Consider the following 25,427-nt stretch of genomic DNA (forward strand, 5'->3'; position numbering starts at 1 on the left):
CTATCAAAATAATCTCATGGAACGTGTTTGGGCTGAAAACCACGCTACAGAGCAGGGACACCCTTGAATTCTTACAGAAGGGGCACCTGCAGTGTCTCCAGGAAACCTGGTTATTTGCTGCTGGAATTCCTCAGGATTTGAGGACTTCCAGCATCCGGCAAAAAAGATACAATGTATTTGGAAGGCCATCAGGGGGCCTATCCATATGTGTAAACTTGGGTATCTCCATAACTTCGGTTAAATCGCCATTAAGCACGGACATGGTACAAGCACTATACTCGCAAGGCCTGAAACTGAACGGATCCCCTATAAAGATCTTACTCTTGAACATCTACTTTAATTGCAAAGACAGTCCGAGACATGGAAAGATGAGAGAACTTGTCAACACATGGAGGCACTGCTCTACAATTATTCAAACTGCGGGATAATAATGGCTGGCGACTATAACACGTATAATCTGGGTATGGAAACAGACGCCTCTTGCACCAGGGACCGCGCAGACAAAGTTCTCAATAGATTTCTAAACTTCCACAGTCTGAGGTCCGTACAAGTAAATCACGACATGCCCAGAGACTGCCAGGGAAAACCCAATCCGACCATAGACTAAATTTTCTTGAGCCATTGTCTCCACGAACAAGTGGTGGACTTTCAAAAGCCAGTACAATTAATCAGTGACCACCTTCCACTGCTTACCGTTATATCACTGCAAATGGTCACTTTTAGGTACATTACACATCTGGGTGCACCCAATGGGGAGGACATCCACACGCACCTAAGTCAACTGAAATGGAATAAAATCAACACATCCGGCCTGTCAACTTGGAAAGACAATTGGCCTGCACTCAACAGTGACTACGCTGAAGGGAATATATCAGCAAAATGGTCAAAACTGGTTCCAGAATTGCACCGCCTATTGCTAGGTACAAAATTAAAGATTCAGCCCAAACCCAAAGCAAGGGAATGCAGCTTACCCAATCCACAGTTCAAAATAATCCAACTAAGTAAAACGCCACTGAGGCTAGCCAACCGCAATTACAAGCGAGCAAGGGACGAAACTGCTCGCCAAATATGGCTGACAGCCAGAGACATGCACAGGAGAAATATTTGGAATTTCAAAAGGCAACAAAAAGACTCCCAGCACATCCACAGTCTCCTAACCCCAAGCAGATTTCTGGTTGTACATCAACAGGTTGTCTGGACATGGTCATGAAAGGCGAAATGGAGTCCCAGGGCGCACATGGGTAAAACACGTGAAAACACTCTACAGCGACCCCTCCTGTAACCTTACTGCAGATCACCAACGATCATCTATGAGTATTAGTCTGCATAAAGCCATTGACACTAAAAACCGGGTAAATCAAATAAATACGGAGAAAGCAAGTGAACTCCCGGACGTAAAATAATCGTGTGTTAAAAAATACTAAAGAGGATGAGAAGCAACGGAGCCCCAGGGCCCAATACTCTCCCTGGACTACTGTTTAAAGAGGACACCGTATTCTGGGCAATAATACTGACCCCCATTATACAGGTTCTGCATGACCAACTCAAGGGTCCCTGAAGCTTGGAAAGGATCCCTGCTTCATCCAATACACAAAAAAGGTGAAACCGGAGATCCAACTAACTACAGGATGATAGCTCTCCTGGACATTGAGGCAAAGGCATAAGCAAGCTTGCTTCTGCAAGAACTACAAAGCTGGGTTAAAGAGAATGGAATACTACCAGTTTATCAATCCGGTTTTAGGACAGGAGCATCAACACGAAATAACATTCTCGCCCTAGCCTATCTGGCCGATCAGTCCATTCGGGAAAACCAGCGCCCACTCTGTGCCTGCTTTGTTGACTTCTCGGCGGCGTTTGACTGTGTTAACAGAAATCTACTTTGGTGAAAACAACAAAACTGGGGGATTCCTAACAGGCTGCTGAACGCCATTACAGCTCTCTATACCAGAAACTGGGTGCGCGTTTAACTCACCGGGAACAGCGCTACAAAGAAGATATATACGGACCGAGGGCTGAAACAAGGCTGAGTATTGGCTCCGCTACTTTTTAATTTATATACTGCAGACCTCGGCAAAACAATATCAAAAGCCAACCTGTTAGCGCCCAAAATTTGGTCGACCACACTATTCCTAATGCAATGCGCAGATGACATGGTCTTAATGGACCACACAAAAACGGGCCTGCAAAGAGCCTTGGACGCACTCAGCATTTAAAATTAAGAAAATGTATTGACAGCAAATGCCAGCAAAACAAAGGTAATTATCTTTGGAAAGTACTCCAACAAACTTAAACATCTATGGAAAATGGGGAACCTGAAAATATTAACAACAACTAAATATAACTATCTTGGGGCATGGATCTTGAGCAATGGCAAGCCGACAGCTCACATCGCATCTATAGAAGCAAAAGCCAAGGCGGTGACGTATGCCCTTTGCAAACTTAATTCAAAACTATGCAGTGCGCCAACCGAGCCTATTCGAAAGGTCTTAAGACCCAAGTTAATTCCATCAATCTTCTACGCGCAACTAGTATTTCCCGGTGCCCTAACTAATATCATTGACTCTGCTAACTGCAGCGCCTTCAAACTGATTTTCCAGATACCGGCCTATGTCACAAATACGCTAGTAAGGCTGGAATTTGGATTAAGCAAACAATCTTATGAATATTGGGCCGCGGTTATCTGTTATTATCGAGGGACATGCGCCGCCCACCCCAGACACAATGAAAGCTACCTTAAAAGAAATTTTTACGAAAGGGAAAAATCCATGGGCCCTGACGGAGTTGCACCTTGATTTGTCTGGCTGGGGCTACTTTATTGATCAACCGGGCACGCTTAAAATAATTCTAAAGAAACAAGTAAGATCATTATCAAAGCGGGAAGACATAGTGACTATAGAGTCCTCCAGCAGCAATATTAGGACACTAGTCAGTTTATATAAGGACAAACTGAGGCAGCCTTACCTTGACTCAGCTCTGAATAAACCAATATTGAAGCAAATCCTTTCGGTCAGACTCATGGTCATGCCAATAAAATAAATTAATACTTGCAGGAAATCACTAAAGGCCGTCACCTCCTGCAGACGCTGCCATCAGTTTGAGGAGTCCTTGGTCCATCTACTCAGCATTTGCCCTGAACTGAGTCTCACACGACGCACTTTATTAAAACCCTTGTTTCTAAACTATGGCATCCGTACGTGCATGGACGCATGGAAGCTCCTTTTTAATTTAGAGATCTCCATGGAACTGGCCAGCTAAATGTGCACTAAAACTCACAGAGCTTTGAAGTAAAGATCGAGCCTTGGCTTAACATAAGACTCTAAATTCAAAGCTGTGAGTATATATCCGTATCCATGGGCCTCTATTTCTATTTTTGATACAGCTTTGAAATGTATTAAAATTGTTTTTATTAACTTTCGATATGGTTCTGAAATGTAGGAAATTAATTGAAATTATATCGTCTTTATTAACGGTCGAAGAAGGATCTTGGAAGTACACATTATGCTTGGTCTTTTGTAACAGTTTTTATTAATTGAAACAATAAAATGATATATATATATATATATATATATATATATATCTTTTCTGCATATGGGGCTTGTGCGTTTGGGGACCCGAGGAAGCTCTACGACGCACATTACAACAGCGACTTTTAATCGGACACTCCGCACTTTTGATTCAACATCAATGCCCACAGGAGCTGACATCGGAAAAGATCTCCCCATTCAACACTTGCCTGATACAGCTGCCTTCTGAGAACTGTAGTTTGTAGCAAGGTTGCCAACTTGTGACCTGTGGTCAAGCGGACTACCGCCAATGGGAGAGGCATTCAGTATTCAAAGGTGGGGGTGGAGCAGTACCCTTAACATGGCGGCATCTGAAGAAGGCTCGTTAGCCGAAATGCATTATGCCCGTTCTGTCTGTCTCATTAAAGGTCTTCCATCGTTCCCCTGTGAGGCCTCTTCTTCTTCGTTGGGAGGAGTGTGAATTTTATGTTTTCGCGCTAACCAGTGGCGTGTGGGAGGCCCCGCTCTGTTTGTGGACGGAGAAATGCTGGTGCCAGCTGCTGCAGCTTTCGTTTTCATACGAGCTATCGGAAGGACTCCGGCCCGCCTCGCATTGCAAAACTAGCCATGGGCTGCTGTCATGTGCAGCTTGTGACTTCACGAGTAATCAGGTTTACTTAAACCTTGATTTACGGCCCGGCGGATTCTGCATATGGGGCTTGAGCGTTTGGGGACCCGAGGAAGCCCTACGACGGACATTACAACAGGGACTTTTAATCGGACACTCCGCACTTTTGATTCAACATCAATGCCCACAGGAGCTGACATCGGAAAAGCTCTCCCCAATTCAACACTTGCCTGATACAGCTGCCTTCTGGGACTGTAGTCTGTAGCAAGGTTGCCAACTTGTGACCTGTGGTCAAGCGGACTACCGCCAATGGGAGAGGCATTCAGTATTCAAAGGTGGGGGTGGAGCAGTACCCTTAACATGGCGGCATCTGAAGAAGGCTAGTTAGCCGAAATGCATTATGCCAGTTCTGTCTGTCTCAATAAAGGTCTTACATCGTTCCCCTGTGAGGCCTCTTCTTCTTCGTTGGGAGGAGTGTGATATTGATATATATATACATACATACATACATACATACATACATATATATATATATATATATATATATGAGCCACGGGTCTACTATCCACTATCCAAGAAGACCCCTCATGTGGAACAGCAACGAGGGATTTAAAGCGGACCCGCAAGCTGAGGCTCATACAGGGCTTGAAAACTAACCAGCAGGAAGATTGGCGCTCCCATCTAGGGAATTAATCGTGGACACTACAAGACCCAGAATTCCATGCACAGTCTCATTCAGAGCAGTCGAATTAACGGACGTGTAATATACGCGCTATGTGTCAATTAATTGAGTGGGCGGTGTCGACAATGCGCATACTTGACTGTCACAGCCTCTGAGGAAGGAGTTTAGCTCTGAAACGCGTCAGGCAATCACGGACAGAAAAGCTGCTTAAGGGATTGGCTTGACGGCTTCTGCTTGTACCCAATAAAGGTTTAATACCTGTTGCTGGTTTGAGTGCTTCTCATTGCTTGGGGGCAACTTTGGAGCATATATATATATATCACCAAAGGTCCTTCGTCTGCTCGTAGCGTTATCAGCGCTTCTTCCGCTACAAAGGATTCACGAACCACCAAAACTGCAGGCAAATCAAATTTTTATTGCCGTTTCCTGATTACGCATTTCGGGCACCACTTGCCCTTGCTCACACAACCAGAGAGTAAGAAATGCCATTTTTTATACAATGCTTTCACCACGTGATAGAACACCATCAATAGATATAGAAAATATATATAGATATATATACACGAATATAGGAACACACAGTCTTTCTTTTACATCTTGTGTCTTTTCTCTCTTTTTCATTTTATATTATTTCTTGTTCTTGTCAATTTTTCTTTTCCTAATCACTGTTGTGTCCATATCAGATATATACTGTGATCCTCATAAATTTCATAATCCATGTATAGGTGATAGGTCCCAGATAATATATATATATATATTCTTTGAAGTTCCTATGCTGGAAACAGATTTTTTTTGTGTGAAGGCTACAATTCCTCAATCATTTGTATTGGTTTTTCAAACAAGAAACCAAACAATCTGTTCTATAGTGAGGTTGAGGATCATTTATCTTCTAAGGTTGTTTGCTTAAGAAACTCTTGAGTTAGAATTTTCTCTGTTCTTGATATATCAACTCTTTAGAGGAGAGGTTTATGATTCAATAGTATTTTAGTTTCATGGATTGTAGGGAAAAGTGATTTATTTTAGGGTGTTTTAGATTCTAAAATAGATTACATATCCCTGGCAAAGGTACTTTTGGGAAAGTCTATTTCTGATATGAGATTAGCAAAGTAAATCTATTCAACAATTAGAATTAGATCACTCAGTTGTCTGATACTCAAATCAGCCCATTATCTTCTAGAAGTGTTGAAGATCTGGGCCCCAGAAAACGGCCTAGGAATTTGAAGATGAAGAGTCAAAGTGACGAAGTTGTACCTTGTACAATATTAAATTGATTTCTGCTGTGGAAGATAAGGATTGGTAAAATATAAAGGTGGATTAGTAAATAAAAGTAAAATTTGAGATGCAACCATCATCTTAATTGAATCAATTATTACCCACAAGGCAAAGTGCTGAGGGAACCATTTTTCAATTAGTTATTTAATTTTTGCAATTGTTTTCTCCATGTTAAAATTAATGACAGATTGATGATTGCTGGTGGAACAGCTGCCTAAGCAACGTCTATTGGAAGGATGCTATTGGATTCCTTCAGGAGTAACCAAGTCTGAAGTGCAATGGACATTGTGTAGACCGAATTCTAGACATATTCTTAGCTTTATATGCAGATAACAAATAAATAGATAATTTCACACGTTGACTTGGTCAGTTATGATAAGGCTCTCTGAATGGATGGTTTCAGGTTCTGTACATGGAGCACTATGGCATCAGCATAAACATAAAAACTGACTTTTAATTTCGCAAATTGCATTATCCTAACATCAGCAGGGTTCCTTATGCTAATTGAGACTGTCTCGAATGCAAGAAAGAGCCAGGGAGGGCATTCTTGTCTATTTACTTTAAAATATGTAGGTATGTTAGAATGGACAAAGATTATTGTGATAGGGGAAGAATATAAAGCCATTGACATTGATAAGAAGTTTGTCCTATCCACACCTAAGGGTGAAGTTCCCCACAAAGCAATCAAAGTTTTCTCTGCTTATAGAGCAAGTAGCTTATGTCTTATAGCTGTCAACTCTATCCCAGAGTATGCTGTTCTGGTGATATCTGCTGTGAGTATGCCTTTAAGGAAGTAATTTTGATTTTAGATAGATTAACTTTATCAGAGGTTCACCCAAAGATTTATCTACAACTTGTAAACAAAGGTCTTTGAAAAACAGATTAAACATAAAATCCATACGCTTAGCACAGATAGGTAAAAAAATGAAAGTACATTATTATGCCCAAAGATTGTCCATCGCAGGAGTAGTAGCAGGCTATCAAAGGATTCTGTCTCATAATTTATTGATATTCACAGAAGAAAATATCCTATCATAAAATAAGTTACTGAATGTCATTAATGTACATTTTTCACCAATGGCAAGTAATATTGGGGCTATGATAGATCTGATAGGGACATATGCCAACACCTTACGTTTGGACAATTCTAGCTATAACATATCAGATGCACAAATACCCTAAAGAAAGGTTTTAAGAACGTAAGCAAGCCAGATAATGTTGCCTGCTGCCTAAAATGAAGATACATTTTTCTCTGATACTTATATTTTCCCTAGTCTGCCCCTTCAATAAAATTACAACCCAAAAATTCAAAATTGCTAGGCTGATGCGGTCTGTGAAATATGCAAGCAATAACTCATGGTGGGCAATGTAAGTAGAAAAGGATTGTGGATTCTTCCACCAAACTCATTTTCATTTAAGTTAGCTGTGGGTTGACGGAACAACATTTATCACTGCCGTACTGATCAACTACGGTTTGTCTTGCACACTTGAAGCATTTCAGAATTTCCTTTCAAATTTCGGTCAAAATCGAGGTATCACCCAAATTGCTGCCCATTATTTACTAACTTCAGAACTTTGTTCAGTCTCTTAGCTAAAATCTTAGTGGCTATGAAACATTCTATGTCCATTAGTGACACAGGGTCAAATTTCCTTATTAAGTAATTGCCTTTTTGGGTTGGTCTCAGTGACATGTGGATGCAGCAGCTGAAACACAACGTTTATCGGTCTACGTAGCAGCATTATAAACAAAAGCGAGAAATTGGTACACATGTACGAAGCTTTTGTGAAGAGAGATACTCACGTCAAAAAACAGAAACAATCAAATCCAGAAACACGATTGCATCTGTATTCCCAATCGACTTTGCAAGTCAATGCCAGTACCCTAATATTGTGTGCCAGTATCACTGCTGTGGTCGATAGCATACCTCCAGGCCAATGTCAAAATACTCACAATCCCCTTGCAGCATGTATGATGGGGGTTCACCTCTTGTAGATCAATACAGTAGAGTAACTTGTATCTCTCACACATAACAAGAGTGACCCATTTCTCTAGTATGAGAGTATGTCTGATTTTGTCTTTACCTTTTCTAGTTATGTGTCCTACAGAGGGAACCGCTCCTCCCCCTCTTGCCAGTGGAGTATGATAATATTGTAATCTCTGCATATGTCCATTTTAAGATGTCTCTTCACCAGTCTTGGTTCAAAGGTACACCCGTTGCCTTCAAGGTCATGGCATTACGCCTTTTCGCTAAGATAAAGGCTAAGTTGATAAAGGAGTATATGTGTTTGAGAAATGTAGGGCGAGTCATCAGACCGAGAAGGCATGCTACTCTTTAGGAGTGTGCCTCCCTGTTACCTGGGTCAAAACCTAGCGGTCGTCCCCAGAACATGGCAATCGCAAAATGGCGCCATACGTTAAGTAAAAAATCTGCATCACTTTTGTTGCATCTAGGGCAACGAGAGGATGCCTTCCAATTAATGCGACCTATACCTTTCAGTGTTAAATAGGTGTGATATAATTAAACTGAGTATACTTGAAACCTAGAATAGAGGTACGTTTAACATAGCCCAAACATTTTGTCTATTGTGTTTCACTAAATTCTGTTCCCAGGTTTTGTTCCCACTATTCCTTCATAGTCCTTGCACTCCGCCCCGTTGTTTGCAGCAATGCTGAGTAGAGGCATGTGATTGCCTTCCTGTGTGTCCCATTTGTCAGCACAACTTGAAGCGGCTGCGAGGCAATGGGCTCCACCCTCCCAGTGTCCCAACTAACGTGCGCTTGCCGTACCAATGCACTGTATAGTATAAATTGACAGGGTCCTACCCTGTAAACCTCATGTAAATTCTTGAAGGTCTGCAGAGTTTTGTCTTTGTACATATCATCCGATGTCTGTATATCTGCTTCTTTCCACGGACACACATCATACGTCGATGTCAATGCGGCTTAGCCTTGGAGAGACCATAAGAGGAGATCCAATGTTAAGTGGGATAACAGGTTTCCTATGAATATACGTTTTCCAACACCAATGTGCTACACTTAATAAAATATTATCACTTCCTTGACTGTCATCTCGGCCCAAGAGCCACTCCACTACCGGGGTGCCCAACAACTGATAAGTTATTTCCTTCATCTCAGGGTCCATTGTGTTAGCAATCCACCTAGCTTTCCATTGCAACTGAGTTGCTACACAGTACAGTTAATAATAGGACACCACCAATTCTCCCTCAGCTAATGAAGTATATAACTCCTGTATTGCTACTCTGCATCTACCAGTGCCCCAAACTCCCAAAGCTAGTAAAGACTGCAGGTCCTGTGAAAATGTCTTCTTAAGGATCACAGGCAAGGCTGAAAAAAAATTATACAACCTCAGTATTATTAAAAGTTTGGAAATCGCAGCTCTGCCCATCGTAGAGAGTGGAGTGCATTCTAGAAAGGTAGGGAGTGCCTAATCGAGGTAATCGCCTTACGAGCATTACCATCAAGTACGTCTTACCCGTCATGGTATACATTCACCCCCAGATGTTTTATTGAGTCCGGCGTGAGCCGCAGATCTGCATGATGTGGAAGCGAGTAACCCCCATCCACCTGTTTGACCAAAGGGAAAAGGCAAGACTTGTCTCAATTGACATGCAGTCCAGCTATACTTCAGAAACTATCCAAGAGGGCCATTATGGGAGTTAAAGTGCATCTCAGGTTGATGAATGCATTGTCTGCATATAGTTATACAATGTGGCACTTAGTATTTATATGTATGTCCCAGTCAGGGCCTCGTAAGCGAAGTGTACATGCCAATGGTTCTATAGCCAGTTTAAATATTATGGGTGAGCGAGATTAGCCTTGCCAGGTCCCTTTACTTATCCTTATAATTTCCGAGATCTCTCTCCCTGTGCGCACTCTGGCTCCTATATAGTTGGGTCCAACTCCTAGTTGGACCCAATTATATTCCTTAGTTGGACACAACTGAGGAATTCATTACCCAGCCTCATGCAGCAGAGCTCTATCATTAGAAAAGGTCAGCTTTAATTTAGGAGTGTGTTCCTGCCTGGGATGAAGCTATTCTGTCCAGCGGGGTCATCTCCAGACTTTTTGCTTTTGGACCTCCTGTTTTCAACCCTTTTGTGTTGGTTTTAGTACTCTGGGCACTTTACCACTGCTAATCAGTACTAAAGTGCATATGCTCACTGTGTAAATTGTTATTATGGATTGGTGTTTCATTGAGTAATTTGTTTGACTTACTACTAAGTCCCTAGTACAGTGCACTGTATGTGCCCAGGGCCTGTAAGTCAAATGCTGCTAGTGGGCCTGCAGCACTGATTGTGCCACCCACACAAGCAGCCTTGCAAAAGGTTCTCAGACCTGTCATTGCAGTGTCTGCACGCAGTTTTTACTGCCATTTCGACCTGGCAAGTGCACCCACTTGCCAGGCCCTAACCTTCCCTTTCATTACATACGAGTCACCCCTAAGGTAGACCCAAGGAGGACAGAACTGGTTCTGACTGAGCACAGAGCCTCTCTGCCACCGAAGAACAAAGGAAAATGCTGTATAACTATTGGGGCCCAGACCCCAGAACTTTAGAATACTTCTGGACTCAAGAGGAACCTCTGCCAAGGAGAAGAGCTGGGAAAGCTGAAGGAGAAGTACTGCCCCTCTGCTGTGTGCTGTCTGGGGTTGGCCTGCAGAGGCTGTTTTTGCCAAGGAGAGGACAAAGACTTTGCTGTGTGCTGTGCATCCTGCTTGAAGAAGATCTCCAAGGGCTTGAAGCAGAGCTTGCCTCCTGTTCTGAAGTCTCAGGGACACAAAGACTTCACCATCAGCTCCCCTGAACTTCCTTGCTGGGAGGTCTGACCTGCATAGAGGTGCCTGTTCCTGTGTTGGGCCTCTTAAGGTTGTTCCTGCTGCTGGTAGCTAGGAAAAGAGAAGCAACTAAAGAAGCGTGACAAATCCACACCCGTTTCCGACACATCACCGTTATGCCACTGAAGAAACCGACACAGAATCCTGCCCACAGCAGGAGAATTCGCTGCATGCCGAGTCTCGTGCACCGTTCTCCGAAGTACGAGATCACTGCATCGACTCCGAAGCAGGCCTTAATGTGCAACTGCAAGAGCTGACGCATCGTGGGACAGTGGCTGGCGAAGTAAGCGCAGCACCATTGCCGCCGCAGCATCGAAGGCCACTGCATCCCCGAATCCCCACACATCACACAGGTGCACCAAGTCTGAATCAACGCCAGGGCTGCAGTAAGAAACAGACACACCACCTCCCTGCACAGCAAGAAACTGACGCATCACCTCTGCTTCAGTAAGGAACCGACGCATCACCTCCCCTGCGTGGCAGTAAGGAACCGACGCATCACCTCCCCTGGAGTAAGGAACCGACATATCACCTTCTCTGGGCGTAAGGAACCAACGCATCACCTTGCCTGCGGCTGTTTTTACTTATGGTTTTGACGCATCCAAGGTACGCATCTATAGTTTGCTATGAACAGAACTGTTTTTACCTTCTAAAAGTCATAATTTGATTATTGTATGTTGGATTTTTGTGATTTTGGTCTTGTTTGGTTTAGATAAAGATTACTTATTTTTCTAAATTGGTGTGGTGTCCATTTGTAGTGTATTCATTATATTACTGTATGTGTGCACAAATGCTCTACACACTGCCTCTGAGATAAGTCTGTCTGCTTGTGCCAAGATACCAAGGGGGTGAGCAGGGGTTATTTTAGAAGTGTATCCCCCTTACCCTGACTAGAAAGAAGGGTCCCTACTTGGACAACGGTGCAAACCATTGCAAACGAGAGACCCCCATTTCTAACAATAGGTATTATTCTATTGTGAAGCACCTTACCAAGTATTTTGTAATCTAGATTTAACAGCGACAACGTCCTATAGGAGCCCACCTGTAGGTGGTCTCTCCCAGGTTTAGGTAGTACAGTTATCAGGGCCTCCTGTATGGATATCGGTAGGTGTCCCTGTCGTCTTGACTGCTTGGTGCCTGTAGCAGGCGGGGTGCCAGTCTACAGTGGCATAAAATTCCACCAGGACCCGGTGTTTTAGCCCTGGCTATTTGAACAATGGCCAATTGTATTTCCGGTTGGTGAAGTGGTTTATTTGTCTCCGAGTGCTGCATAGCGTTCAGCACCAGCAGTGGTACAAAGTTTAGGTAGTGCTGTATCTCAGCTGACACCAATTCTAGTAGCGGATCATACTTCATAATAATTTTTAAAGGCTGCATTTATCCCACTTTGTGTGTTCTCAATCTGTCCCAGGTGGTCCTGTATAGCTCCTATCAAAGTTCTATAGATCTCCAAGCTGAGAAGCCAGGCTACACCTTGAAGGCCGCACAACCTGAAGCGGCTGTGAGGAGATGGGTTTCACCATCCCAGTGTTCCAACTAACATGTGCATTATTTTCTTTGCACTCGAGATTACTCAGTCACTCTAGCAGCACACGATATTCAACTCTTGCTTATGCCAGGGATTTTTGAGCCTGCATTAGCAGGACTGATTTAATCTCAAGTGTGTGCATGTAGTCTTAAAGCTTATCCACCTTGCGCATCAGTGTCTATTTCACATCATAGTTAGTGTGAATGTAGTGTTCCTGCATCACCACTTTAAATGCATTCCAAACGAGTCCATTCAAAGCCGTCCCAGTATTTTCTGTAAAGTAATGCTTTATATGGTCTGCTTCTTCTTCCATGAGTAATGGGTCTTGTAAAAGCCCCGATAAGAGTTGCCATGTGGGTATGCAGGGGTGTGAGTGGCCCCAAATCAGCATCAGTTTAAGGGGGCTATGATCTGACAGGGTACGCCTCAAATATTCCAAATAGTAGGCCCTCATCTATGCACGTGTGCAGTCTATGTACACCTGAATAGAATGAATACTTATCTATCTACTGGGTAGAGGTCACACCATATGTCCATAACCAGTGAACCCCTTGCCCCCTTGACCAGGTGTCGGATTGTGAGCAGTGACTGTGCTCCCGGCAAGGGTGGGATTGACCTATGGAAGGCTGCAATATGAACACTGTTAAAGTGGTTAACCCATATGCGTGGTGATTGAGGGCTAGAGAGCAGAACTGGATTAAGGTTGATTACAAAATATGCCAGGTTAGTGTTTGGGGCATATACAGTGATCACAGCATTTCTCCATCCAGCAGTCCCTCCAGGATCACAAATCTGCCCTGCATATCCATCTTAGTTTGTGTGGGTGTGAAGGGCATCCAGGTAGAACCCAAATAAGAGCACACCTGGCTTAGTTGGAATACACAGTCCCACCACTATGCCTCGCCATTTCTTGCATACTTTACCGAGTTCAGTGACAGACGTGTGTTTCCTGCAGGAAGGCAATATGAACATTTTAACGTTTGAGGTATGCACGTATTCTGTATCTCTTGGAGGAAGTGGCCATAACTTGGACGTTCCAGGTGAGAATATTACTCCTACGTAAGGGCATCCTACATTGTTCAGCCATCAGGGAAGTGGAAGCAAAGAGTTCTGTTTGAATGCCATCTAACACCACATGTACAGGTAACTACTGCATCAGAGTATAGAAGCTCGAATAATCGGTTCAGTAACAACGAAATACCCAACTCCCCATCCCAGGTCAATGTTTCGAGAACTACCTTGCCAAAAAACTAGCACCACAAAAGGGTGTGTCATGCATTGTCCATCTTAGTGTGTGGAGGGACCCATAAAGACAGTTATACAATATGGCTAGCTCATGTGAGATCCCCCATTACCATAATGTAACTCTATGTCCCACTCCTTCCCTGTGCAAGCACATATGAACGTGTCTGTATTCATTTTAAGCCCACAACGCTGAAGCCCATACTCAAACATAGTAAGGATACAAATGAAAAGAGTCAGTCCGCCAAGTCTGCCATCATCTGGTTGTTGACTGTCCCCTGTTGTAGTTCTACTTCAGCTCAGCCACATCGTCTGTGCCCCCCATCACTTGAATCCGTGTCGCTCTGCCACAGGTCTGCGACGAAACCAGATCACTGCTCTAACTCTTCCACCTCCAGGGCTTGCTCTTTTGCAGCCTGTTCATGGGATGGGCGACTCCACAGTTTCTTGTTGGTCCTCTTCTTCTGTCTCAACATGCCTGGTCTGGTATACCTGCCTGCCCTCTTGATTCTAGCCATGAGTGCGCATCTGAGGTGTTGAAAAGAAGTATGTGCGTTCCCCTTCGATGAACCGTAGTTTAGCTTGGGTACAATAAGGCATAATGAAGGTTCAGTAAGTGCACACAATGTTTTATTGTAAGGAACAAAGCTCTTTGTCATTACACTCCGTTTTACATTCCAAGAATATATTCACAGCGCACCTATCCACAGCCCTTGAACTCTGTGTGCCCGCTCTACTGACTAAAATGTTGATTGCTTGCCTCCTAGCTCCATGACTACGAGCCATTTTTCAGGGTATAGGTCCATGCTTTTGCCCTCTATACGCTTTGGTAATTGAATAATTTGTATATTATTCCTATGTGATCTGCGTTCTTTATTATTAACTCTTAGTTTCAACAAGTCAACTTGCCTTTGCAAGTCCTGTACTTTTGTTTGCATCTCTTTCATGGTTGGCAGCATCACAGCAAGTGCGGATTCTGTTGTTTCAACCCTGTCAGTCAATTTCCTGTGGCCTGCCCTAAGCAGACCTAGGTCTATGACCATAGAGCCAATTTTAGGTTCTAGTGTAGCCTTAACATCGTGGATGACCTCAAATGTATTGCTGTGTTCATGCAGAGTCGTTTCCATGGCCACTGCATGTGATACAGTTTGTTCACCAACCAGCAAGTGTGGGTCCATGTGGTCTCCTTAGTCAATGGCTCTCGAGTCACGGGGCTTCCCCATTTCAGGCAATGGGGCAAGGCGAGCAGAGTGTATATGGTTGAGACACACAGTAACTCACCCACCTGCTTAAAGGACAAATGTTTGCAAAGGGGCAGAATTTGTGTTGGAATGGCCCAATCTCATGCACGATAACCAACCGGCTTCCTCTCATCACAGATGTTTAGTTGGAATCAGGCTAGGCCCTGCGCTTAGGCCAATATGGTGAGGGCGAATCACGGGAGGTAGGAGTGGGCCTTCGTGCCCATATTGCAACAAGCCCCCCGAAGCGCCAGAGCAGTCCTCCCTCCATCACAAGCTCCCAAGCACTTGCACGGGGAGTGAGGAATCTTTGATTCGGGTCCACCCTGGAGTGGTCACAGGCTTGGGCTGGCAGGGAAGAATCCACCCAAGCGGTCCCTCAACAACTGCCCCCATCTCACCCGCGTCTCTGGCGGGGCCAGTCTCAGGATTGCCTCAGTTGCCGCTTAGCCTGGTAGCGTCTCAGTAGAACCGGTGACATGCAATCACAAAGATTTAAGGTAAGTATAGCGTCTAAAAGTATGGAACACCACTCGTGGTTGTCAGGTTGTGCGAGACCAGGCGAAAGTTACAAGTTCAGACCAACCAGGATAGAACACAAATCGGGTACAGGGACAAGGTTAGTCCCACAGAAAAAGTTACCTTCTGAAGTCCAGTGGGAAGAGTTCCATTCGTGGTGTAGGAGGCTGCAAGGAGAAGGAAGTGATGTGGATGGTCATTGCTGTAGCGCAAAGAGCAGGCCGTGCAGCCTGGATGCTCATCACTGTAATACGAAAATCCTGTTGGGCTCCGTGGACGGTCGCTGTTGGAGCTTTGTGTTCGTGGTCACAGCAGGCTGTCGATGTTGTAGCGCAAAGTGCAGATCTCGCTTTGCTGGTAGTCGCTGGCAGTCACTGTAGCGTGAAGAATTGGGTTCACCGAAGCTTCATGTTAGCGATTGGTGCGAGCAAATCTTGGCACAAACAAGCCAGAGTGCAGTCACTAAAAACCCATAACTTCAGGAATTCTCCTTTTCTCCAAGGAGGAGTTCAACTGATGCCACACCAAGGGTCCAGGACCTGGTAGAGTACTCTTGGAGTTCAGGAATTAACTTCAGCAGAAGCCAGCAGAAGCCAGCAGGGCTCCGGCAGATCCATTTGCAGGTCCAGTGCAGCAGATCAGCTGGGCAGGTGCAGAGAGGCCTCTTTAGCTTGTTTTGTCCATGGAGCTCAGAACAGGAGGTAGCCATTGGTGTCACTCGGGTAACCAAGGATGAAGGGTGGCGGACCAATCTTCTTTCACAGGCAGCAGGGCGTTCATTAGGTATTATCTACAGGTCCAGGAGTGTACTGAAGAGTTTGGTCCGAGGGTCCTATTTTTATACCTGGTGCCCTCCTTTGAAGTGGGAGAAGCTTCTGCAGGTTTCCAATTTTAGAAGTGTCTGGGATTTCCTGCTTCCCTGCCCTGGTCCCAGTCTGTCTGAGGCACAAAAGGCTAGTGTGATGTAGTGTGTGAGTGTGTTGGGCTAGTGCCTTTGAAGTGCAAATGTGGTAGGTGACAGGTCAGCCCCACCCCCCATCCAGCCAGGATGGCCCTTCCTGCCAACACCAAAACCCTCTATTGTAATACTGCCTGGGAGGAATACACAATGGCCAACTGCCAGCTACACCTAGTCATGTGACCCAGGATACAGGCACCAAATGGTTGGGACAAGAAAATGCCAACTTTCTAAACGTGGCATTTTCAGAATTGTGACATAGAATCTGACTTTACCATTAAAGAGGGTTTGAAACTATAATTTCTCAGACACCAAAAATGAAATTTTTACCTGCCCCCAGACAAATGTTAGCATTTATTAAACATAATAAAGTAACCTAATGTGATCTTATGGGAGAGGTAGGCCTTGCAATAAAAAACAAATATGAGAGTTTTTCAATTAATGGATTAATGGATTTGTATAGCGCGACTAATCACCCGGGATGGTACCTAGGCACTAGAGGGTCATGGGTTCAGGTAACTCAGTTAAACAGCCAGGTCTCAAGTGCTTCCTGTATTCCAGTAGCGAGGTGGAGGTCCTCAGCTGCAGAGGGAGGTCGCCCCAGGTATTCGCTGCGAGGTAGGAGAAGCTTCCTCCGCTGCGGCTACGGTGGATTCAGGGGGTTTGTGGGCGAGTAAAGAGGGAGGCGGGGAGTAGTTGTCTGGTAGGTTGGTGGAAGTTTAGGCGGTTGTTGATGTAGGCTGGTCCTTGGTCGTGCAGTGCTTTTAGCATCTGTCATCAGCTTGAATTGCCATCTATTCTGTAAAGGGAGCCAGTGGAGTTTTCTGAGGTGGTGGGTGATGTGGGTCCACCTGGGGAGGTTGAGCATGAGACTGACAGCAGAATTCTGTATGGTCTGGAGTCTCTGCAGAAGGTGAGCAGTGATCCCAGCGTAGAGTGCGTTGCCATAGTCTAGCCGACTGGTGATTAGGGCCTCAGTGACGGTATGTCTGGTGTTTCGGGGGAGTAATTTGAAGTCTTTTCGTAACATGTAAAGTGTGTGAAAGCTGGCAGAGAAGACTGCGTTGATCTGGGACTTCATGGTCAGTTTGCTGTCCAGGATTATACTGAGGTTTCTGGCATGGTCAGCTGGTTTGGGTGATGGTACTAGTTCCGAGGGCCACCAGGACATTGTCCAAGGGGTGGTGTTGTTGCCAAAGATCAGCACTTCCGTTTTGTCTGTGTTGAGCTTCAGGTACTTCTGTCAGCACCAGCGAAGTTGGTTCTCGTGTTGACAGGGTCTTCTGAGGGTGAGAGGATGAACTAGTTGTTGTCTGCATATGACATGATGTTTAGTCTGTGGTATCTGATGATGTTGGCAAAGGGGTTCACTACCAGGGCATGTAAAACATAAAAGTACATGTCCTAATTTTTAAATACAACGCACCCTGCCCTATGGGATTTCTAGGGCCTTCATAAGGGTTACTTATATATTTAAAAAAGGAAGATTTATGCCTGACAAAAGGTTTACTTTGCCAGATCTAAATGGCAGTTTAAAACTGCACTCACAGGCTGCAATGGCAGACCTGAAACATGTTTAAAAGGGGCTATTGTTATGGGTGGCACAATAAGTGCTGCAGGCTCACTCGGACCATTTAATCTAAAGGCCCTGGGTACATGTGGCACCACTTTATTAAGGAAGTATAAGTACATTAAATGTGCAGATTGGGTGTAAGCCATTTTTACCATGTTTAAAGGAGAGAGGACATGCACATTAGCACTGTTTAGCAGTGGTAAAATGTGCCGAGTTGGAAGAGCAAACAAAAATGGCCTCTGAAAACATGAGGGGTGAATGCAAAAAGTTTGGGGGTGACCCGGCACAGAGGGCCAGGTCCAACAGATGTTCTGCAACTTTTTTTGCTGGAAACATTTCTTGTCTAGTGGTTGCTTATGTCCTGTGGAATGATCTGCAGGCCAATCAGGAGTGTACCTGTTGGCTTTCTGATAACATATATAAATACAGGCCAGCTGGCTTTGGACTGTTTAGAGGTATTGATACTTCCATAGCTATTAAATGATTTTTTTGTTTTACTACGGTCCTTTGTTAAAATCATATAAAAGGTCTATTCTCACACTTGTAGGTTTTCCGCTGGAGAGGGTGTGTTGGGACAGGAATGTTCCTTGTATGGTAAATGGGCACCTACACCCGCCTGGGTGACCCGAATATTTGTGAAGCAAGTATCCTGACTTTTCTTTGGCACAGCTTACACATGAATCTGGTACATGAATCTGGTGCATGCACAGAGGCTTAGGCATGTCTATCATGACTCTAAGGTTCATAACTTGTTCTGTGACCTGCATGTACTTACCAAGCATATTCTCCTGCTCGAAAAGGACTATTTCCCATGTCCTTGGTTGTTGGCGTACAGCTGTGGATTCAGTGTGCCATTTTGGAGTATAGTACCAAAGAGACCTTTTTCTCTGGTTCAGACAGAATTCGGTGCCTAAAGGCCCCACTTGCATAAAGTTACGCTTATATGTGGCACCCTTGCATTGACATTATGTGTGCATGCTGAGGGTAAGTGTGTGAAGTATGGATTGTAGCAGGAGTTCATGTTGTTGTGAGTGTAAAGTTGCTTAGACCAGCGGGAAACCTTTTGGATTACCCTTGTTTTCAAATAGCACAGATGGATTACACTTACTCAAAGAGTGGACATGTTTGATTGCAATGCAGAAATTGAAGGAAGAGGCTCTAGACAATGGAGTGGGGTAGTATGGAGATAGGGGTGCTTTAAGAAATTCTTAGAAGACCTTTTAGCAGAGGATTGCTGATTAGCTCCTCCTGAGCACTACCATTTGATTAATGGCAGGGGAATGGAGAAGATCTGCTGATTCTGTTATAAGAGAGAAGTAAGTTTCTAGGTAGGTCCTGCCCTTTTTGTCTCACTCAGATTGGTACTTTTGGAAGGCTGATGACAGCCTGATGAACTGTGACACTTCACAGTTCTTATGTTCTGAATACTCCTGCTTTAGAACCATCTCCATTGATAAAGACTGCGTTTGCACTGCAGTCAGCACATGAAATTTGAAAAGGAACAATCTCAAACTGTTGCTGGACTTTTGACAGTGGATAAATATCCTCTAACTGGAAAAACAATGTAAATGTGGGACTCAAACCATTCCACTTTGTTCCAGTTCCACATTCTTCTTGATCAAGGGAGGGCGTGCTCAGTAGATTACCTGAATAGCTACTGTGATCAAGACTGGTCTCTGTCTGACAGCCAGTCTTCCAAAGATGAATGGAAACCCTCTGAAGTAAGCAAAATTAGCTGCAGTGCTGTTAGATGCCTACCTGCTCAGACAGGGAAGGAGAATGTCTGTCCTTGCAGAGAGAAAGAAAGTCTGGGAGTAGAAGCCCAGCTATGTTCCAGGAGTATTAGGCACTTAAAAAGAGTGGACTTGCTAACAGTAGTGTAAGTGGCTATGATCAAATCTCCCAGTCTCCTTGAGCATTTCACATGGCAAACTATGCAAAGCATCATTAACCCCAAGTGACAGCATGCCATCTGTCACCATTTGGACATGAAAAGAGGGTCCTGTTCTGCCACTGCCGGTGACATGCTATCAAACCTGCAAAATCAAATAACAATGCCACTGCGGAGGACCCCATTGCTGAATGCTAATGACCACTGTAGAGGGCTGCCGTGCTGTTCTGCATCGAGTGTCCAGACCGGAGAGGCGGGCCGCTGGCCACAATCCACACACACTGGTTGAGGTGCTGACTGCGCGACCGCAATGGATTCACCACTAACCCCTGTAATGGATCATATTGAAGCCAACATGTAACATGAAGTCTGAATCGAAGAACAGAAAGACTGTGTCTTGGACTCAGAAAGATAATTCTGCATGTTAGAACACTTTTTGATCAAGATACAATACAAACTCACATATGTGTAACTGAACAGAGTAGTTGTTCAAGCCCAGGTGTGAGCTCTTACCTGTGCCTGACCACGACCACAACCTGTCATGTTTTTCAATGTATAGTCTGGTATGACAATCCTGAAGAGGCCCGTAGGGGTGTCTTTTTGCTGATCCCCATTGATGTGTGAAGTCATTTCTTTTGCTGTGCTGTTATAGTACTTCTCTTTTTATTAAGGCAAGCACAGGACTGGACAGTAAACCATTGTTTCTGACGTTTGAATGCTTGAGTACAAGTGTCTTCCCCCAAACTACACCCTGGGAACCTTTGACTGCCTGGCATTGGTACCTCTGAGAGTCAAGTACAGAATAGGTGAACTTGGCCCACTTTGTAGAGTCATGGACCCTTGGATACCAGAGGCAAACAATCCTATGGCCCAATCGCCCCTGCTTGCTTTGTGTCCTCCTCAATATTCCCCTCACCAAATGGGATCTGATAGGGATGATTTGGTCAATAAAAGCAAGGAAGGAAAACCATTTGATTTATATGAAAACCCCCCAAAACCTTTGGCAAGAAGGGTCACTTCTGGGGAAAAAACTAAGGGCCTGATTTAAATGGTGCCAAACGGGTTACTCTATCACTACGGTGACGGATATCACGCCCACCAAAATCTAAATCCCATTATATCCTATAGGATTTATATTTTGGCAGACAGGATATTCGTCACAGTTTTGATGGAGTAACCTGTCCACCAAGATCTAAATTAGGCCCAAAGACCCTTACTTCTCACACCAGATCAAATCCTAAACTCATAAATACTGAATAATACAGCCACATGTATGATCCCCATGATCTCGTAAAACTTAAAACGGAGTGAAAATCTCTCCAAATCAAATAAAAATATTGTGATGTAATATATGGTGATATAAAATCAACATTGGCTTTGCACTTTTAGCTTTTAATACTAAAGCAGAAAAACAATAATAAAACAAAAAAAATTTTTAAATCAGAAATAGTTTTAAACATATAGAGGCGTTGCTGCACAAAAATGTCTTTAGAAATAGCAACAACAAAAAATATTTCCATTGACAGGAAACTGTATGCAAATAAAAAATCATTGCTGTCACTTTATGGCTGCTAATGTACTTTAACAATCAGATTGTGCCCCACAGGGACAGCCACACAGAGACAGTTAGCTCCTCAAGTCCATTTCGGCACACTGTTGAAAGACACAGGGCTCAATTTACAAAAGTACATTTACAACAGGAAAAATACACACTCGTAGAGGTATGTATAGTGCTGTGTATAGATTTCTGGAGAAAAACTTTTCAGAAAGAATAAACAAAGATTTACGCCAAAATTGTTTGTCAAAACGCTCCCTTGCCTGATGTAAATCAGGAAGAAAATAGACGTAGGCGAAAACTACAAACGTAATTCTGCTTCACTTAAGATCCCATTTGTACATTGTACATACCCCTGCAAGCATTCTAAAGGTGTGCTAGTAAACATCATACACAATTACAATTGTGAATGCAAAGAATAACAAATCACCACAGCTGACCATAGTCACACATGCAAGCAATAATAATCTAAAGCACATGAATACGAAGTAAAGTCAGGACCCTGCCTTCTTCCCCTTATGCCCTGCATCATATTGGAGCTATGTTGCCTTAAGCCCACTCAAGATGCAGATCATCCCACTCATGCATAAGGAATCTAAAAGCTTCTAGATAAAAAGATTAATTGACAACTGACTCACAAAATTTGAGACAATACACGGATATAAAATGTTGTCACTCAATACTTGTATCAAATCTTGTGTGTTACAAATTAAGGAGAAGGAATGTTCTAAAATCCTAAATTTAGAGTTTAAATCAAATTTGGAAAATATGTTTACTATAGAAACAACAGGATTGTTGTTGCACTGAAGTATTAAAAAAAACATTCTACGGAAAGTATTTATATTGTTAATCTCAAACTACAGCAATTTAGGACTGTTTGCATTCTCTATTATACACTGGAGAGCATTTCTAATTGACAGGGACGGGAACTTCTTAGCGGCTATACTGCCCTAAATGCCACTTATGGGTTGCAGATATTGTTCATATGTTCACTGACTGCCCTCTGCTTAAAGAATTCTCGGACAGTATGTTTCAACTGGTATCGGCGCAGCTAGGGTTCGAAATTTGCTTTAATAGTATGGAAATACTTTTGGGTCATAAGATAGGGCCGGCTATCAATCTCAGCTCTCTGTTTTCAATAATAATCGTCTGTGCACGGTTATGTATAGCTCAGGCTTAGAGTAATCCTTTACCACCTAGGATAACAGAATTTTGGGCCATGCTATGGTAAATTTATGAAGGTGAAATGGCAGTTGCAAAGGATAGGGGGTATTGAGCTGTAAACAAATGGGGAAATTTTGGTCCCATCTACATTGGTCTTGGGTTACAATGACTTGGGACAGCCCGAAAACAAGAAACTTATAAGAATTAACCCAGGTTGGCAATACCGCAGACTTATTATAATGATTGCCCTGACTTCCCAGGGATTGTATGTAAAAAATTAAGAAGGAATGTTCTAAAATCCTAAATTTAGATTTTAAATCAAATTTGGAAAATAAGTTTACTATTGAAACAACAGGATTGTGCACTGAAATATAAAAAAAAAAAAATTCTAAGGAAAGTATTTTTATTTAGAGTCAAACTATTTTGAAAGTCCCCCTTTATGAGTGGTAAAACCTGAAACACACTGGTAACTATTAATCAATTTCTCTTTATATAAAGCAGAAAAATAAAGAATAATATGAAACATATGAAAGTATCTCCCTATGTGTTGAATATATGTTGTCACTGCCAGGAAAGACTTCTCGGACTGTTCTGAACTGGGTGTAACTTTGAGCCTGGCTGGCCTGTAAAACAACTTGGTTCGACTGGACTTAACTTTTGTGAATTGAGCCTGACTTCCACTTTTGTATGTGTGTATGTGGATTCTGTTGCAAGTAGGTTTTGAAAGGGGGCTTTGTGTACACTTAGAAAACAGTTCAGCTGGTGCATGAAGAGCTCTCCTTCCATTCCAACCGTACACCAGTATGGCAGGAGTATTGTTCATGAACTTAATTGGCATTAGCCCTCAGGGGGAACTGGTATAACAGAAAAATAACGTTATCTTCCTTATCAAGGAATCATTATTAATTTTCTTAAACACTGAATAAAATAACATTCTTGTCCCCTTGCCAGGTGGTGGACCAGACATAGGTAATATGAGCAAGGAGAAGAATATTACTATGTCAAGAAAACATTTAACATGCTTATGGAAACACTACAGACAACAAAAGAGTAAAGAAATAGAGATTGGTTTATCTTAGCCTGAAGCTGCTTCATTGCTAGCTGAACAGAAGGGTGTGCTTGAGAGAATCGATGCACAATGTGTTTCTAAGCATACCAATAAACATTTTTTTAATATGCTAGCTGATTTTCTGAATCAACAAACTGACTAGTGTCTTTAACCAGGGGACGAAGGATACACTTTGCTATGGGGAAAAGAAGGGAGAAGGCACTCCCCGTCAATTGAAGGATAACACATCTGTAGTGAGAAATACTCCTGGAGGAGCATAGATACTACAGATTCCATCCTCCAGAAAAGTACGGTCAGATTTCTGAAAAAGTTAATTTCACTTTCTGAATTAAACCAGTATCTAGGTGAGAAGTCAATGACTTAACCTTTTCTCAAATACTGCTGCATAATAGATAGTCATTTGAGACTGCAGGACAGAATTTCATTTGGTAACAGAAACAAATTATTTCACACACAGAAAAAACTGAAGTCACACTGAGGAGGAAAAATAGTGAACTTTGCCAGATTTTAGAAAACCACAATCATTCAAGCTGTTGTTTTATACTCAGAGATTTATGTCACAAAAGAGACAATCGGAGCTTTGAATTTGTTTCCTTTCTGCTCTGATTAGGTGTCCCTAAGAAGTACTTAGGGCCCGATTACGAGTTTGGCGGTCCATGGGACTGTCAAACTCGCAGTGGTGGACCACCACACCAGTAGTCAAACCGCTGTATTAAGAGTACAGCAGTCAGACCACAATTGGATTCCTGCAACCGCGAGGGATCCATGATCCCTAGTGGTGACGTGGCAGTCTGAGGGCCGCAATATGCTGGTGGTGCCGCTGCAGTACCGCCATGTATATTACGAGTTTCCTCACATCCACCCTTTTCATGGCAATGAGCCCGCCATGAAAAGAGTGGTGATGAGGAAACTTAGGTGGGCCTACAGGGCCCCCTGTTCCCTCAGTGCCATGGGATGCATGCAGGGGGGCACATGGTGTGCCCCCCTGTCAGCATGCACCTCATTTTCTACCCACCAAATAGGAATAAAAAAGTACAAACTTTAAATGAGACAGTGTTATTGGAAGATGTGTTCATAAACCTTAAATGACTTTTAATCGGTTTATAAGGACACACAGGTTTTATGAACCATTTGTAACAACTTTTCAGTCTATTAACATTTTACACCCTATTTACAATAATATAAAGAGAGGCATAAATATAAAATCGCACCTGGTTTGTACCCCACAACCTGCATTGCCGTAATGAACTTTCTGCAGGCCTCCTCGCACTGTCCTTCCTTGTAGAGTAAGCATCCCATATTAATCTCACTGTCAGGGTCATCTGCTGGGAGCTGTTCCACTAAACTCTGTCCACAATAAGTATAAAATAAGAAACATGAGGAAGCAGCAATGATAAGAGAAACGGCAGATTAGCTTAGACATAAATGTAGTAATGGCTGAGGATGGAGGTGTGGAAGAGAATCACATTGCATAGTAAAACTAGGCTGTCCTATGTTTTTCTCCTAAATATCCTCCATTATAAGGATCGGATGTACTGCAGTGCCTATCAAAGTGGATCATAAACTAGGGAGGGAGTATCCATAATAATTTAATAAACGCACTCTGGTTTAGTTACACCTCATTTCTAAGTCAATCTCTTCTCAATATGGTGGCAATACCACAAGCAGAATACAACAGCCCGAAATGAAAGTTACATTTAAGCGGTACCAAGCAAGATTAAACTTAAGAACACAAAACAATGAAAA

At 43.3% G+C, this 25,427-nt stretch overlaps 1 protein-coding gene across 1 annotated transcript in view; it reads right to left on the reverse strand.

Moving 5' to 3' along the window:
• Window positions 1-25,427, reverse strand: part of LOC146789062 (intraflagellar transport protein 70A) — a 276,982-nt gene that overhangs the window by 144,470 nt on the left and 107,085 nt on the right. The window contains exon 5 of the mRNA XM_085629969.1: window positions 24,893-25,028. Within this exon, the coding sequence (XP_085486095.1) occupies window positions 24,893-25,028 (136 nt within the window). The remainder of the gene's footprint in view (window positions 1-24,892; window positions 25,029-25,427) is intronic.

The sequence above is a fragment of the Triturus cristatus genome, chromosome 10, assembly GCF_964204655.1.
Source record: "Triturus cristatus chromosome 10, aTriCri1.1, whole genome shotgun sequence".
Lineage (NCBI taxonomy): Eukaryota > Metazoa > Chordata > Amphibia > Caudata > Salamandridae > Triturus > Triturus cristatus.